At 44.5% G+C, this 14,393-nt stretch overlaps 1 protein-coding gene across 1 annotated transcript in view; it reads left to right on the top strand.

Annotated features, from left to right (window-relative positions):
- LOC122120796 (engulfment and cell motility protein 1-like) overlaps positions 1 to 12,333 on the top strand; it is an 86,996-nt gene extending 74,663 nt beyond the window's left edge. Inside the window, 3 exon segments of the mRNA XM_042695024.1 lie at positions 9,308 to 9,412; positions 10,672 to 10,808; positions 10,888 to 12,333. Coding sequence (XP_042550958.1) covers positions 9,308 to 9,412; positions 10,672 to 10,808; positions 10,888 to 10,978 — 333 coding nt within the window. The 3' untranslated portion in view covers positions 10,979 to 12,333.
- The last annotated feature ends 2,060 nt before the right edge of the window (positions 12,334 to 14,393 follow it).

The raw sequence follows: 14,393 nt of genomic DNA, 5'->3' as shown, positions 1-14,393 counted from the left end.
GTTATCTGAGTGTGTGTGCATGGGTCTGTGCGTATGCATGTATGTACGTGTGTGCATGTGTGTATCCTGGTACACAAACATTAAGGTTTTCGTAACTTACTTCTGACGCTTGAAGGCAGGTGGTCTGTTCTTTACTATCTGGCTCAAAAATTTCCAAAGTTACAGAGCAGGAGGAATGAAACGGGCTGGGGCCTAAGTATCATTGGCTGTACCTGCAGCCCCTCTTCCCATGCTGAGCCTGCTAGTTGCAGGCTCACAGAATTAGCTCAGCTTTCCTTCATATGTCTGGAGTTAGTAGATGGTCTACCCACACTCATCATACCCACCCCGACTACCTCATGTCTTTCCTCTGTCCAGCTTTCCTGGACAGCTTCTCTATTCTGACTTTTCTATGTTCTGCCTGTGACTCTCCCAGTGGCCTTTATAAAAACTGTGTGTTGTGTCCTGAGAAGGCCTGCACCAGGCCAGGCACTGTGGATGTTGTGCACCAGCCTTGGCACAATGGACCTTCTTTAGTCCTCATCACTGTGCTCCTATTCATGCAGCCGGACATCTCAAGTCCTCTGGCTGCCATATGATGGTGACTTCTCTGGGCTTCCTGGACTTCTTAACTCTTAGCCATGTTGATGGTTCCACAGTGTGCTTGGCTGTGGACTGTTTCCAGGGAAAGCCCCCCTCAGCAACTTGGAAACCCAGAGCTTTGTGCAGTGGGGGGCTATTGTCTGACAGCATGGGCTTGACATGACCATGTCGGGAAATGCAGGGCCAGGCTACAAGGTTGAGGGTGGCAGGTGGGGAGAGGGAATGAGAGAGAGCAGGCCAATCAGTCCAGTGGTTTGGAATCTTACCGGCTGGCGTGTTTCTCTCATGAGTCTCCTTTGTGCTTTTTACCTGAAAGAATCAAATTTTAATGATGAGCTGTTGGGTTCTCGTGAATTATTTGTAATCCAGATTTCCCTCAGTCTGTAGATGTGGGCTTACGTTTCTAAAACCTTCGTGTGTGTGTGTGTGTGTGTGTGTGTGTGTGTGTGTGTACACTAATGTGGCCTATATTGTGAGTGAGTCTCTGAAGACTTTTTGCACCTAAGAAAAAGAGCTGTGTCAGTGTAGAGGCACCCCTGCACCCAAGAGCTGTGACCTTGTTGTTAATGCTGGCTGTCACCTGGCTAGGAATGGAGTTCAACCCCACCGCGGAGCCAGGCGCTTGTTCTTCCTGTATGATGGTATCACTGTCAAGGCCTGGCCCCAGTAGGCTCTTGCTCCCCACCACTTCCCACCTCCCTGTCTTAGGTTGGATTTGATCATCCATCTTGTCTGTTTTCATCTAGACTATAGAGATTTTTATTGAGTCGAATGGAGGGACCAGGGCTGGAACCAGAAGACACTTTAAGGTTACTTGGTGTGGTCTTTGGGGTCCGGGTCTGTGTGGGGTCACAGTCAGAAGCATTCAGAGCCTCACGGTATAAATGTGAGAGGCAGCTGGGGTTAGAGAGGCCTGAGTTGGGTCCACTGAGAGAGCACAGGAGCTCCATAAAACCTGGCTCCCAGCCCAGGTCTTTAGTGGACACAGGTTCTTAACATCACTCGCACTGGGCTGCTATAGGTTCAAAGCTGTGGCTTCCCTCATGCAGCACTGGGGACCCTGTGCCAAACCCCAAATGCTATGGAAGAAATTACTCTCTCCAATAGTTGTTCAAGCTGGAGAACCACCGGTGTAGGAAAGCACAGATCCACTGCAGCTGAGCTTAGACAATCATCTCTTGGCAGGTTTTTCAGAATTTTCCACTTTGAAGTTGCTTAGCTCCCAGCTGCAGAGTTTCACATGGGACTTCTTTGGGGTCCAGCCTGCAATTGAGGATTTGGAAGAGCTCACCAGAGATTGTTCAGTGTGGAAAGCATGTGCAAGCACCAGCATGCTCCTGGTGTATATGAGTGTGTGTGTGTGTGTGTGTGTGTGTGTGTGTGTGTTTCTGTGTCTGTGTTTTGGACCTCATATGTAACTCTCCTGCCTCTTGGAGATGGTGGCTTTAAACTGCCAGACTCCAGATAAAGGCTTTTTCCTAGTCAAAATGTGTATTCACTCTGTGATTTGTGCTAAAGATTGCTTTAATACCCTATTTGTTGAGCCAAATGTAGGCACTCACATAGCACAAATACGAACTCCTAAATCCTAGAAGGCTTTCCTGCCATATGCCATCTGGCAGGCATTATCGTAATCATCTCTTTGTTACCCATATGAACGAAGGACTAGTGTGGCATTGGTAATTGAGCACCAGCCCCTTTAAACATCCTGTGAGCTACTGCCAGCTCTGCTTCCCCAACCAAGAACCAAGCAGCCCTCTAAAGCACCAAGTACCAGCAGATTTCAGCTTCCTATGGAGGTGCTACTGTGGATAACCATAGCTAGAAATGTGAACCACAGAGCAAGGGAGAGGATGCTGAATTGTATTTCCCATTTCTGAACGAAGAAATCGGTTTCATGCATGAGAGGTCTGAACCCAAAGCAGATGAAGGACAAGGGATTCAGTTGTTGAACCTGAGAGTCAAATATGTTGTAAGGGACGCTATATGAGATCCAGGAAGTGGTAAATCCAGGTTCTAGAGGCTCTTCTGTCATGACCTGCGTTAATGGACATGAGTCAGGCATTCTCCCTTCCAGTGAGTCTCAACATGTGGCCCCACCATTACCCTTTACTCCACCTGAAAAATGGTTAGACATTCAGATTCTCTTTGCTTTTCTCTTCCCTTCTTTTTCTTTTTCTTTTCTTCTCCCCATCCCCCCGTTCTTCGCTACCTCCCTCTGTCCCTTCCTCCCTCCTTCCCTCCCTCCTTTCTTTTGTTGGCAATACTTAAGTTTGAATTCAGGGCCTTAAACTTGCTAGGCAGGTGCTCTATCATTTGAGCCCTTTTTGCTTTTAATCATGTTTCAAATAAGTTTTTGCCTGGGCCTGCTATACCACTCTTGTAGCTGTGATGACAAGTGCATACCATGGTACCCAACTTGTTAGTTGAGATAGAGTCTTCTAACTTTTTGCCCTGGCTGTTCCTGAACCATGCGTGACCCTCTCATCATTGTGTGCAGAGTATCTGGGGTTAGAGACATATGCCACCACTCCCATCCAGAGCAGCTAAGATGACAGGCGCCATTCATGGCCTTTAAAGATACAAATTCTTGATCTCACTTCAGGCTTAAATAAACTAGACATTCTGGAAGCAGTTCCAGCAATTGCTGTGTTAGCAAGTCTCCCAGGAGGAGATCAGATGTGTGCTCAAATTTAAGCCCTACTATTTTCAATACATCAGAGGCTTGTTCTTATCATCTCTAAAACAAAGGGCTGGCCTAGATTCTATTTATGGAACACCTCCATCTTCCAGTGGCCGAGGAGTTAGGGCCTAGAATAGGTTCAGAGATTTTTCTATCTTAGAGCTTATAACTTTCCCCTTGGATGGATGGTTGGAGTAAGTCAGTCTTGGATGATGGTTGGAATAAGTCAGCCAGAAAGCTGGCATGTAGGTGACAGAAGAGATCCCGATGCATAGGACTCACACACCGAACGACTTCAGATGCTGGCTGGAACACAATCCATGGTCTCCCCAGTGTCTGATCCCCATCTTCCACTCCCACAGCCTCCCTCCGGTGCCCTGGAATGGGACATAGCTATTCCCCTTCCCCAGTGAGCTGTCCATTCTGATTCACAGAGCCTGACATCCACAGGACCCAAGAATGGTGTCTTAGAAGGATGTACACAGGCTTTGCAGTAAAAGTAGGGGGACATTTTAAGCCATTTATCAAAGCTCTTGCAGCTTCCATTCCAAGACAGGTGGAAAAAATAGCATGGATCAGAAAGGAAAATAAATCTGTACCCAGAGCAGCTCATAAATAAGGAAGGAGTGGCAGAGCCTTGGCTGGGTCCCAGAGTATTTTTGTCACTGTACAGAAGCTTCCAGATATTTCAGCCTGTAATCCTTTTTTCTTAACTGCAATTGTAAGTAACGACAAAAGACCCACAAACAACAACAACAGCCAAGAAAAATAACCAAAACACTCATTTGAAGGAGAGAGGAGGGGCTGGAAAAATGAGAGCCAGAATCAGAAAGAGACGGAACATAGCTCATTCCCAACTAGAAAAGTTTAGTTTAGTTTTATATAAAAATGCACTGATGTTTCATAATCTACATCAAAGGCAATTTTCAAATTGGCTTTTGTGTGGCAAGAGCCTATTTGCTGGAGACAGTTAGGACATGGTTCATTGCAAATGTGAAGGACTTTGGTCTGGTGTCTGGTGTTTGTGGCGGGGTGGGGGGGGGTGGGGGGGGGGGGGAGCAGAGAAATTACAGCTTTGATTAGAACAGATCTAGGCTTACTCTGCATGACACAATGCTGTTGACTGAGCAGTTCAAACTGAGCTAGAACTTGAGTCTGATGTTTGTTTGAAATTTGCTGGGAATTCCAACTGGTCAATCAGATGCTACAAAATTCTGCTTCAAAATCTGCACTCTGAGTTTACCCTCTGATTATGATTCCTGCTGGTTTTATACACATTAAGCAGCTTTGAAATTTTGAATGAGCTACAGGAACTCCAAATGGCTCAGTTTTCTATCTTTCTTTCTTCTTTCTTTTTCTTTCTTTCTTCCTTCCTTCCTTTCTCTTTCTTTCTTTCTTTCTTTCTTCCTTCCTTCCTTCCTTCCTTCCTTCCTTCCTTCCTTCCTTCCTTCCTTCCTTCCTTTCTTTCTTTCTTTCTTTCTTTCTTCCTTCCTTCCTTCCTTCCTTTCTTCCTTTCTTTCTTTCTTCCTTTCTTTCTTTCTTTCGTCCTTCCTTTCTTTCTTTCTTTCTTCCTTCCTTCCTTCCTTCCTTCCTTTCTTTCCTTTTTTGGTCAGTCGTGGGACTTGAACTCTGGGCTTGGGCGCTGTCCCTCAGCTCTTCAGCTCAAGGCAAGCACTGTCACTTGAGCCACAGCACAACTTCCGGTTTTCTAGTGGTTTTTTGGAGATAAGAGTCTCATGGACTTTCATGCCTGGGCTGGCTTTGTCAGATCTCAGCCTCCTCAGTAGCTAGGATTACAGGCATGAGCCACCGGTGCCTGGCTGGCTCAGTTTTCTTGTTGGGAAAGGAAGAGAAAGTTCATGTTGACCCTGGGAGCATTTGATGAGGCCTAAGGGTTCGAATATGCAAGACACTTTACATAATACCTGCCACATCATAGACACAATTTTAGTAGCTCCACTTACTAACTTGAGGATGAGGATCTTACACATCAATTAAAGGGGGCCTTCTGCATCTGTGGGTTTCTCACCCACAGATTCAACCAGCTAGGGATTGAAAAGTATTTGAAAGGAATTCCATCTGGACTGAAGGTGTACAGGTTCTTTGCTTGCCATCATTCATTCCTTCAACTGTACAGGATAACAGCTACCTACACAGCACTCATGTTATATTGGACATCCATTGGGAATCGAGCAAAGGTGTAGAGAACATGGTGGAATTGAAACCCTTGCTACAACTTCTTAAAGATAATTAAGAATAATGAATAAGTAAAGTATGTGGAGGATGTGTGCAGATGCTTTGCTATTATAGAGAATGCACTGAGCATCATGAGATTTTGATAACGCATGCAGGATCCTGGATCCATTTCTCCACAGATCTTAGGGCACTGCACTATGGTTTTCTTTTTCCTCCTTTTTGAAAATTGTTACCATAAAGGTGATGGACAGACAGGTTACGGTTACATGGGTCAGGTGATGAGTACATTTCTTTTGGGACATTGTCACCCCTTCCTTTGCTCTTTCCCAGTTTTTCCCTTCCATCCCCATCCACAGGTTGTATAGTTCATTTTTAACATAGTGTCTAGTGAGTACCACTGCCCCATTTGTTCACCTTTTGTCCTTCTATTTCTGTACTCTCCACTTACCCTCCCAAATGAAGAAACAAGACAAAAAGAAAAGAAAACAAAAAAGCAACAAAATACCTCTTGTTTCCATTTTCTAGAGGTCACATCGATAAATATGATTTTATATGATCAGATATACATAGGCATTGTGCCTCTGAGTTCCTCTCCCCTAAGAATATCCTCCTTTGGTCTTGCTGTATGTGAATGTTTACAGTCCTGTAGCTATGTTGGTTTTTAACTGGAAGGATCTTTGAAGAACAGTTGTAACTTCTTTGATCACCCAGGTGCCCAAGGATGGGTGTGATTGATGCAAGGTGTCTTCACTGGGATTGTAAATGCTAAACTCAAACAAGTTTGATGGTGCCTGAGCCATGGGGATTTTACATGGTCATCTTCATCTACCTAGTGTTTAAGAGAGTTGTTAGAATTAGATTCAGAGAAATTTATTTTTCTTCTCTCATTTCCGTGTGTATTTATTTTGGGATTACATTGATAAGTCGATACTAGCAGTAGGTCTGAAATAAATGTCACGATTTTCTCTTTTATGTCTGACGCCCTTTCCTTTACTGGCTGGCCTGTGCTTCAGGATGGCTCCTACTGATTAGCTGATGTCAAATAAACTTTTGTCGGTCTATGAAAGTCCAATGTTGGCAGTGCCAAAATAAAATAAATGCATCTGGCTTGTCATACTGGTAGGAAGGGGAAAAGTAAGGACAGGAGATGGATGGTAGAAATGCATTGTCTACAGAAGTCCTGTGTACTTGTTCACAGACAAGTAGGGAGGGCCGGGAGCTGGTGAACTTGGTTTCCTCGTCCGTCATGTGGATACCACAAGAGGACCAGGTGGCTGCGTTATTCTGAGACTTCACACATGTCAGGTTCGCTGCAGTGGAAGCCCTCAGAAAGGCAACTTTTCTGTCACTTAGGTTCATGAAAATCTCATGCCTCCAAGAACCAGTGTGTATACAATGGGAGAAATTCCACTAAACTCTAATAAATCACTCTGCCTAGGAGATCATTTAAGTACAAATGGCTCTTGTGGTGAATTCTCTGGTTGTCCATTTCCAATCATGGATATTGTTTCCCCTGTTACCGCTATAGTATAGGAGTTGGTCCTTCACCACAGTGAATGAGGCATGTCACACCTAGCTGAACCATACTGTGTGACACACTGTATGTGACACACCATATGATTTATGCGCTCTCTCTCTCTCCCTCTCTCTCTCTGTCTCTCTCTCTCACACACACACACATTGGTCATAGTATTTGAGTATTCTAAAAACTTTCCAACATTTTAATAAATGAATGAGGAGGAAATGTTCAAATGTAACATTGGACTCAGTACTTTGGTACTGTTTGGATGTGGTGAACTTGTGTGGTTTTGAAGCAGGAGCTGTGGCCTGGAGTTGTCATTTATCAGCTCATAAGCAAGTTTTCAAATCAGCTTTAGGAAAATAGTTTAGGTGTACACTTTAATAATATAGCAAAGTGTGGGTGGTTTGAACCTTATATAAGAAGGCCTTCCTGTACACAAATAAGAAAAAAAAATGCTGTTAGACTAGAATTTATCCCAGCATAAAGAAAAGGAGGTGGGGAGGGAGGAAAGGAGTGAGAAGAACTCAAAGTGATTATTTAAAATGTAATGAAGAGTCAAAATGAAAATATGCAACTTTTCCAGATTGTGAGGTGAAAGCAGTTGTCATTAATAATCATTGAACAGTTTAAAAATATTTTTACACTGACAAATATCATGTGTGATTTTCTCATGTATAGTATATGTTGAAATAAATATACATTGTGGAATAGTTAAATCTACTTAATTAACACATGCTTAATCTCACATGGCTGTTATTTTTGTAGTGAAATTCGATACCTCCCCACCCCCAGCTCCTATTCAGCATAGAGCTAGAATTACAAGTCAGAGCAATTAGACAAAAGAAAGAAATGACAGTCATATATACAGGAAAGAAGGAAGTCAAGTTATTTGTACATGATGCACTTTTTTGTACAGAAAAATCCTAATGATGTCACCAAATAAATGGTGAGAACTACTAGATAAATTCAGCAAACTTAGATACAAGTCCAATATGATAAAGCACTGAAACAAGGACACAGGATGACCCATTGCAACCATGATAACCACAATACAGTATATTGGAAATGAACTTTACAACTTTGGGGGGAGGGGAGGAGTGAGGGAGTTGGGAGAGGGAAGGGATAGTGGGAGAACAACAAGGGAGAGGGTAACAATGCTCGACAAGAAATGTACTCCTTGCCTTACTCATATCAGTGTAACCCCTCTGTACAGCATCTGTACGCGAAAATAAAATTGGAAAAAATGTGTAGCATCTCTACCTACAGTCCTCAACAACAAATGGCCTTTGACTCTGTGCAACACTGAGAATTGAACCAGTGCCTTGGGCATGCTAGGCACACTCTTCTACCACTAGGCTACATCCTCAGCCTTTGTTCTGCTGGCAAAGGTTGTCATGATATGGAGCTCCCCATCTGTCTGCCTCAGTCTCCCACATGCTGGGCTTACAGGAATATACCACAGCACCCCACTTGGATGTTCTTTTCATGTGTTCAACAGGAAAAAAAAATGGAAAACATGACTTCCTCTCAATCATTCACTGTTCAGATCTGCATTTTCAGTCCAGTGTTTGGTGTGACTGGTTTTGATGTGTCCAGGCAGCTGATGTGTTCGGGCAGCTGTTTGTTGCCCGAAGAGCTATCATAGTGTTCATTGATCAATTAATGTCATACATACACAAATATTTGTCTGAGCCAGGCCTGCTGTTTGGTTAGGCACATTGGTAACATTGGGCCATATGTGGAGTCCATCATGCCAGACACAATCCTCAGAAACATGCTAGTGTCAGCAGACTACACAGGTCAGACATGAGCCCAGCGCCTGTAGAGGCCTGGGGACTGTGTCTCCAAGACAGTTTACAAAGCCGATGGATAGGCGTGGCCAGACCGACCTTCATGCATAAGCCTGAGGATGGGTCAGATCCGGGAGTAATGGCTCCCTTCAGTCAGCTCCTGAAATGGATGCAGAGTCACTCCAGCCCAGATATTTCTCGCCCTGTGCCACTGGCTTCACTTCAATGCAACTGCCGGAGATTGAACTTGCGTGTTATTTTCTTTTCCTTGAAATGTGACGTGACTAAGGATGATCCTGTGTTTCGATCTTTAACTGGGTTTCCAGCCCTGGGTTATAAAAAGTGATTTAGCTGAGCCCATAGAGCTTGAAGAAGTTCCTCTGCCCATCCCAATAGGTTGACATAGTTGGTCATTGGGAACTTAACCTTCAGTCTTGAGGTGGGCAAGGTGCACCTCCACTGTCTTTCCCCCTGCTATGATTGGCAAAGTCTGCTGAAGAATTAACCTCACCTAGTACTTGATTTTTCTTGCAGAATCATGTCAACCCTGCCATGGACTTCACCCAGACTCCTCCTGGGATGCTGGCTCTTGACAACATGCTGTACTTCGCCAAACATCACCAAGATGCGTATATTCGGGTAAGCAAGATTAGAATTCTAATCTCACACCTACAGGTACAGAGGTATTTGCTTTAGATGTGCAACTCCAGAGTTTTTGCCCCCATCCAACTAAAAAAAATTTAAATTTACCATAATTGATCTGGTAGTATGTAATAGGGATTTTTTTTAACTTTTGGATTTCTCCCTTCAGTGATGTTTAGAAAATTTTGTTGATATCAGGAAAATCTTTTAGATAGATTGCTATTGAGTTATGAAGAAAAAGGACATTTTAAATAACCAGGAAAAGAAACGAAGTGTTTACCAAAAATGTGCACAACCTTGGATTTCATGGAGAGCTCTTTAGACATATTAAAGTTAGAAGGAAGGCTCCAGTTCTTTCTAGCATGATGTATTCTTCTATGTCTCGTGCTAAAAATGCAACCAAGTAAATAAAAAGCAAGAGGAAAATGGGAGAGGTGGGACGAGAGAAATTTCCCATATTTCCTAGCAGAGTAGTCACGCTCACTGACCAAGTTGTCTTACCGGTGTGGGGCAGGAGAAAGGGGAGGCCATTGCTGCTCCTGTGGAATAGCAGATCCTTCCTATGGACTGGGTGGCCCCCTGTGGGGAGGGCAAAGCCTGAGTGTGGAGCCTCAGGTGCCAGTGACATAGAAGGCTTGTCCAGCAGGTGGCACAGCTGGGAGCCTGAGATTCATGATGCTGCCTCTTCTCTGCCTTCTGGGAGAAGAGCCAGGATGCAGAACGGATCCAAGGGAGATCCGGGAGGGGGATACACAGATGGAACAAGGGCACTGCCTCATGGATGAGCTACCCTTATAATTATGTAGCAATGTAGGAAGCATTTGATGAATGCATTGCCCCCAAATTAGAATCTGAGCTCAAAATCAGATTTGATCATTCCAGCATGAACTCCGACATTGTCTCCTGCTCGGTTCTTTGTGGTACTGGCTTCCTAGAGATCAAAGTTTAAGACTTGAACTGTCCCTGACTCATTGCCTCAACCTGGGCAATTCCTCTTGTCTGGAATATTGGGAGACTTGAAGGCTTGAAGCTAGGACCACATTTCCCCAGTGGCATGTTTGAAACTTGGTGGGCATTATTTTGGGGGGGGGGGTACCATGTCTAGCAGGGAATTAATGGTTACAATCTGTAATACAGGGGATCACCCTGCAATGTGTGTGTGTGTGTGTGTGTGTGTGTGTGTGTGTGTGTGTGTGTGTGTGTGTATCTACCTAAGTAGACAGGTAAACTGACTATATTTTCTCTCTCCCTCCCAGCTTATCCCATTCTACAAGTTATCATCGTGTGTAGCTGAATTGTGTGCTATTGCCAGTAGCATGTCTAATTTTACTAGCAAAATTGAAGTTCAAACCTACAAGGGACTTGCTGTGGTGAGGCTACAGTTAGCCGCATGGTAAGGCAAGGTCCCCCTGTCCATGTGTTCTCCCATGCACCTGGGTCCTGCCTGTTCTCAGATATTCTCTTCTTCCTAGTCCTCACAGCACCTGTGATTGCCCACAGCTGGCCCAATGGAAGAAGGGCAGTTTGGCTTCTTTCCTGCATTTAGTAGCATCTCTCGCCTGACCTGGCTGGTATCCCTGTTGGGTGAGCTTTCTCTGGTGTCTGCCACTTTGGAAGAGCAAGAAGAGGAGCAGTATATGCAAATGACTGTGCACCTAGAGACCAAGGACAGATGGTAACTCCTGAGAAACCTGATGAAAAGGAGACTTCGGGCTGTGTCCATTGTATACAAGGGTGACAACAGAGAAAACCCCAAGGGACACAGCCAGTTGTCCCAGTGCAGCAGAGCTGACAGCTTGCAGAGACTAGAAATTAGTCCCACTTGTGTTGCCTCCATTGTCCAGTAAGTGAATAGTTGCTTACAGAATTGAAGCATGTTGCTGAAGTCAAGTACTAGAATCTTTACTGTATACTTCTTTATTTGCATACTCAATTTAGAGATTGGCCTCTCACTGCATTTCCCAGGAGGATCCTGATGTAGTTGGCTCAAGTGATCCTCATGCCTCAGCCTCCCCAGTAACTGGGACTCTGGGCCTGCACCCCTGCTCCCAGCTCCCTTCATGTAGCTTTACGGATGAGGAAATGGAGGTGTGAGAAACATCTTGCCATTCTGCAATGCCTCATATCTGAAGGCATGATAAACATTCTGAGATAGATCAGACTGTTTATACTACCTAAAGTTTATTTGCATCCAATGACTCTTAGCTATCCTAGCCTGTGAATGCAGTCCTGGCTTCTGATGGTGCCAGGGAAGTGAGTGTTGTGCCTAGGTTGCAGGACCCCCACCAAGAAGACCACCGAGAGTCAACTTTACAGCTGTTTTGAGGTTTTATTTAGGCGGGCTGCAGCTCGGGCCTCATCCTACACTCTGACACAGCGGAGCCTAGGAGGAGAGCCCCAAGTTAAGGATTTGCAGGTCTTCTAAAGGCATACAACCAGGTGGGTTAGCACCACGTATTGCTCTGCTCTGAAACGAGCAACAAATGGTCACTGCCTCAAGTACTTTAACCCTTCAGTGAGCATTCGCATGTTTCCAGTTATTTTCTCCCTCCCTCCCAGCTTATCCCATTCTACAAGTTAGAACGAGACACTTCAGCTCAAACATGGCATCTGTCTGGAGCTTATCACCACACATTAAGAGCTACCGATAACTGTTGTCTTAGGACAGAATTCCTTAAGTTACCTTCAGACAGTGTAGTTGAGTGAATGAGAACACAGGGTGATCATGAAAGTTGCCCATCAAATGCCTAGAAAAGCTGGGGTCATCCTCCAATCCCTGCTGTACAAATGCAGTAGGAGGCAATGTCACAGGAGCACCATGGCCTGACCTTTAAAAAACAAGTAATTGATTTTATTGTATTGTAAAGATGCTGCACAGAGGGGTTACAGTTACATGAGTAAGGTAATGAGTACATTTCTTGTTGAGCATTGTTACCCCCTCCCTTGTTGTTCTCCCACTATCCTTTTCCTCCTCCACCTCCCTCACTCCTCCCCCCACCCTGAAGTTTTAACATTCATTTCCAATATACTGTCTTGTGGGATCATTGTTGCAGTGGGTCCTCTGGTGTCCTTGTTTCAATATTTTGTTATTCCCCTTACCCTCCCCAAAGTAGAGAAATGTATATACAAGATTCAGGGTACCAAAATCAAATGCAGTGACAACAGGGGAAGAACATAGAAAGGAAACCAAAAAATCACATTGTACTTTAAAATTACAACAAAGAAACATCACTTTTGCCCATATCTTGGGGTTCATTTCACTTAACACCATCTTATATGGTCATATGTAAATAGCTTGAGAGGTTTTCTGCTCACCTGATAAAATTATCCTAACTATATAGTAATTATTGCAAGTGAGGGAAACCATGAGATGTCTTTTTCTTTGGATCTCACTTACTCCACTTAATATGATTTTTCCAGGTCTTTCCGTTTCCTAACAAATGGGGTGGTGACATTCTTTGTAAGCAAAGAATAAAATTCAATTTTATGTACATATATATATGTGTGTGTGTGTGTGCGCACACGTGTGCATGTGTGTGTGTGTGTGTGTGTGTGTGTGGTGTGTGTGTGTACCACATTTTCTTAATCCATTGATCTACTGAGGGGCATCTGGGTTGGTTCCATATTTTAGGTATTATGAATAATGCTGCAATAAAGATAGTTGTGCTGGTAGCTTTACTATGGCCTTGTTTGTGATCACTTGGGTAAATGCCCAGAAGTGGGATCCTCATATATTACCCTGCCCCAGAATGGCCTGGCCTTTTCCAGTATTTTCTGACTCAGTCTTTGTACTGATTCACTGAAGGGGCAACTGAGACTCAGCAGGTAAGAGACTTCACAAGGAAGTGGTTAGACTTTCCTTGTCTATAACAAGTGACTGAGAGAAACTGTTTCAAGGAGGAAAGGTGTGTTTTGTCTGGCTTCCGGCCTCTTCAGTCCAGGCTCGGTTGTGATAGGCTTGTGGTGAGTCAGACATCATAGCATCAGGAGTGAGCAATGACAGAGGCTGCTTTCCTCATGCAGCCAAAGCAGGCTTCCAGTACAGGCAGGGATGGCCAGACATGCCCCGAGTGACCTATTGTACTAGGACGGAACTGCTAAGGTTTCAGTACCTCCCCCAGCTAGGTCCACAAGCAAAGGACCAAGTCTACATTTCCTACTCAATCACAAACTGATAGAAGCTCTGCAATTCACCTCAGTTGCCTTTCTTCAGCCCTCACGCTGTGTGCATTCTCCCCAGCCATGCTGGAAGCACACAGAAACAAGTACAGACCACCAGTGGTACTGTCTGCACCTTGTCACAGTCCTCACATGCCATAGGGAAGATGCGTTGCCTGCACTTACTCCCAAACCCTAGTCCCTCCTAATTCAGTGGCTGTGCTTAAATTTTGTAAAAGTGTGCATTCAGAGTTTGTTCAAGACCAACTCATGTGAATATCCAGTATAGAAGTAGTGACAAAAACACCTGTGTCTAGGTCCTCAGGATGCTGTGGAAGGACGATCTCAGGCCTGTGCTCTGCCTGGTTCTTCAGGACTTGCTCGAAAATGGCCACCTCAGCCATGCCTACAGACAGGTGCTGACATGCTGACACAGGTGTGGATGTGGTTGGACAGCTTCCTGCAAAGAGAAGAATGACCTGTCAGTGCCCTGGTTGGGGAATATTTGCATCTGTAAATATTCCTGAGTGATGCCAAAGAGGAGCCCCTTCAGTGAGCCCAGGCCTGGCTCTGTGGGACTGGATGGCATCAGTTGCCGTACACACTCAGATCATGAATGGACCAGATCCTTCCTTTAGGACAGAATTTACCTAGGAAAATGTTCTCACTATTGCATAGGCACACATCACAGCTCTTCCCTACTATCCGGAGAGAAACAACCCACAGAAAGGGGTCACAATTTGGAGAATTGACATTTTTCCTACTTGAATTGTAGGTTTTCACGAGCTCTCATGTGAGTTTCAGTGGGAAACAGAATGGA

Source organism: Dipodomys spectabilis, unplaced genomic scaffold (assembly GCF_019054845.1).
Source record: "Dipodomys spectabilis isolate Male_0828 unplaced genomic scaffold, ASM1905484v1 ptg000178l, whole genome shotgun sequence".
Taxonomy (NCBI): Eukaryota; Metazoa; Chordata; class Mammalia; order Rodentia; family Heteromyidae; genus Dipodomys; species Dipodomys spectabilis.
The sequence above is the reverse complement of the archived record's forward strand: the minus strand, read 5'-3'. Positions and strand labels throughout refer to the sequence as shown.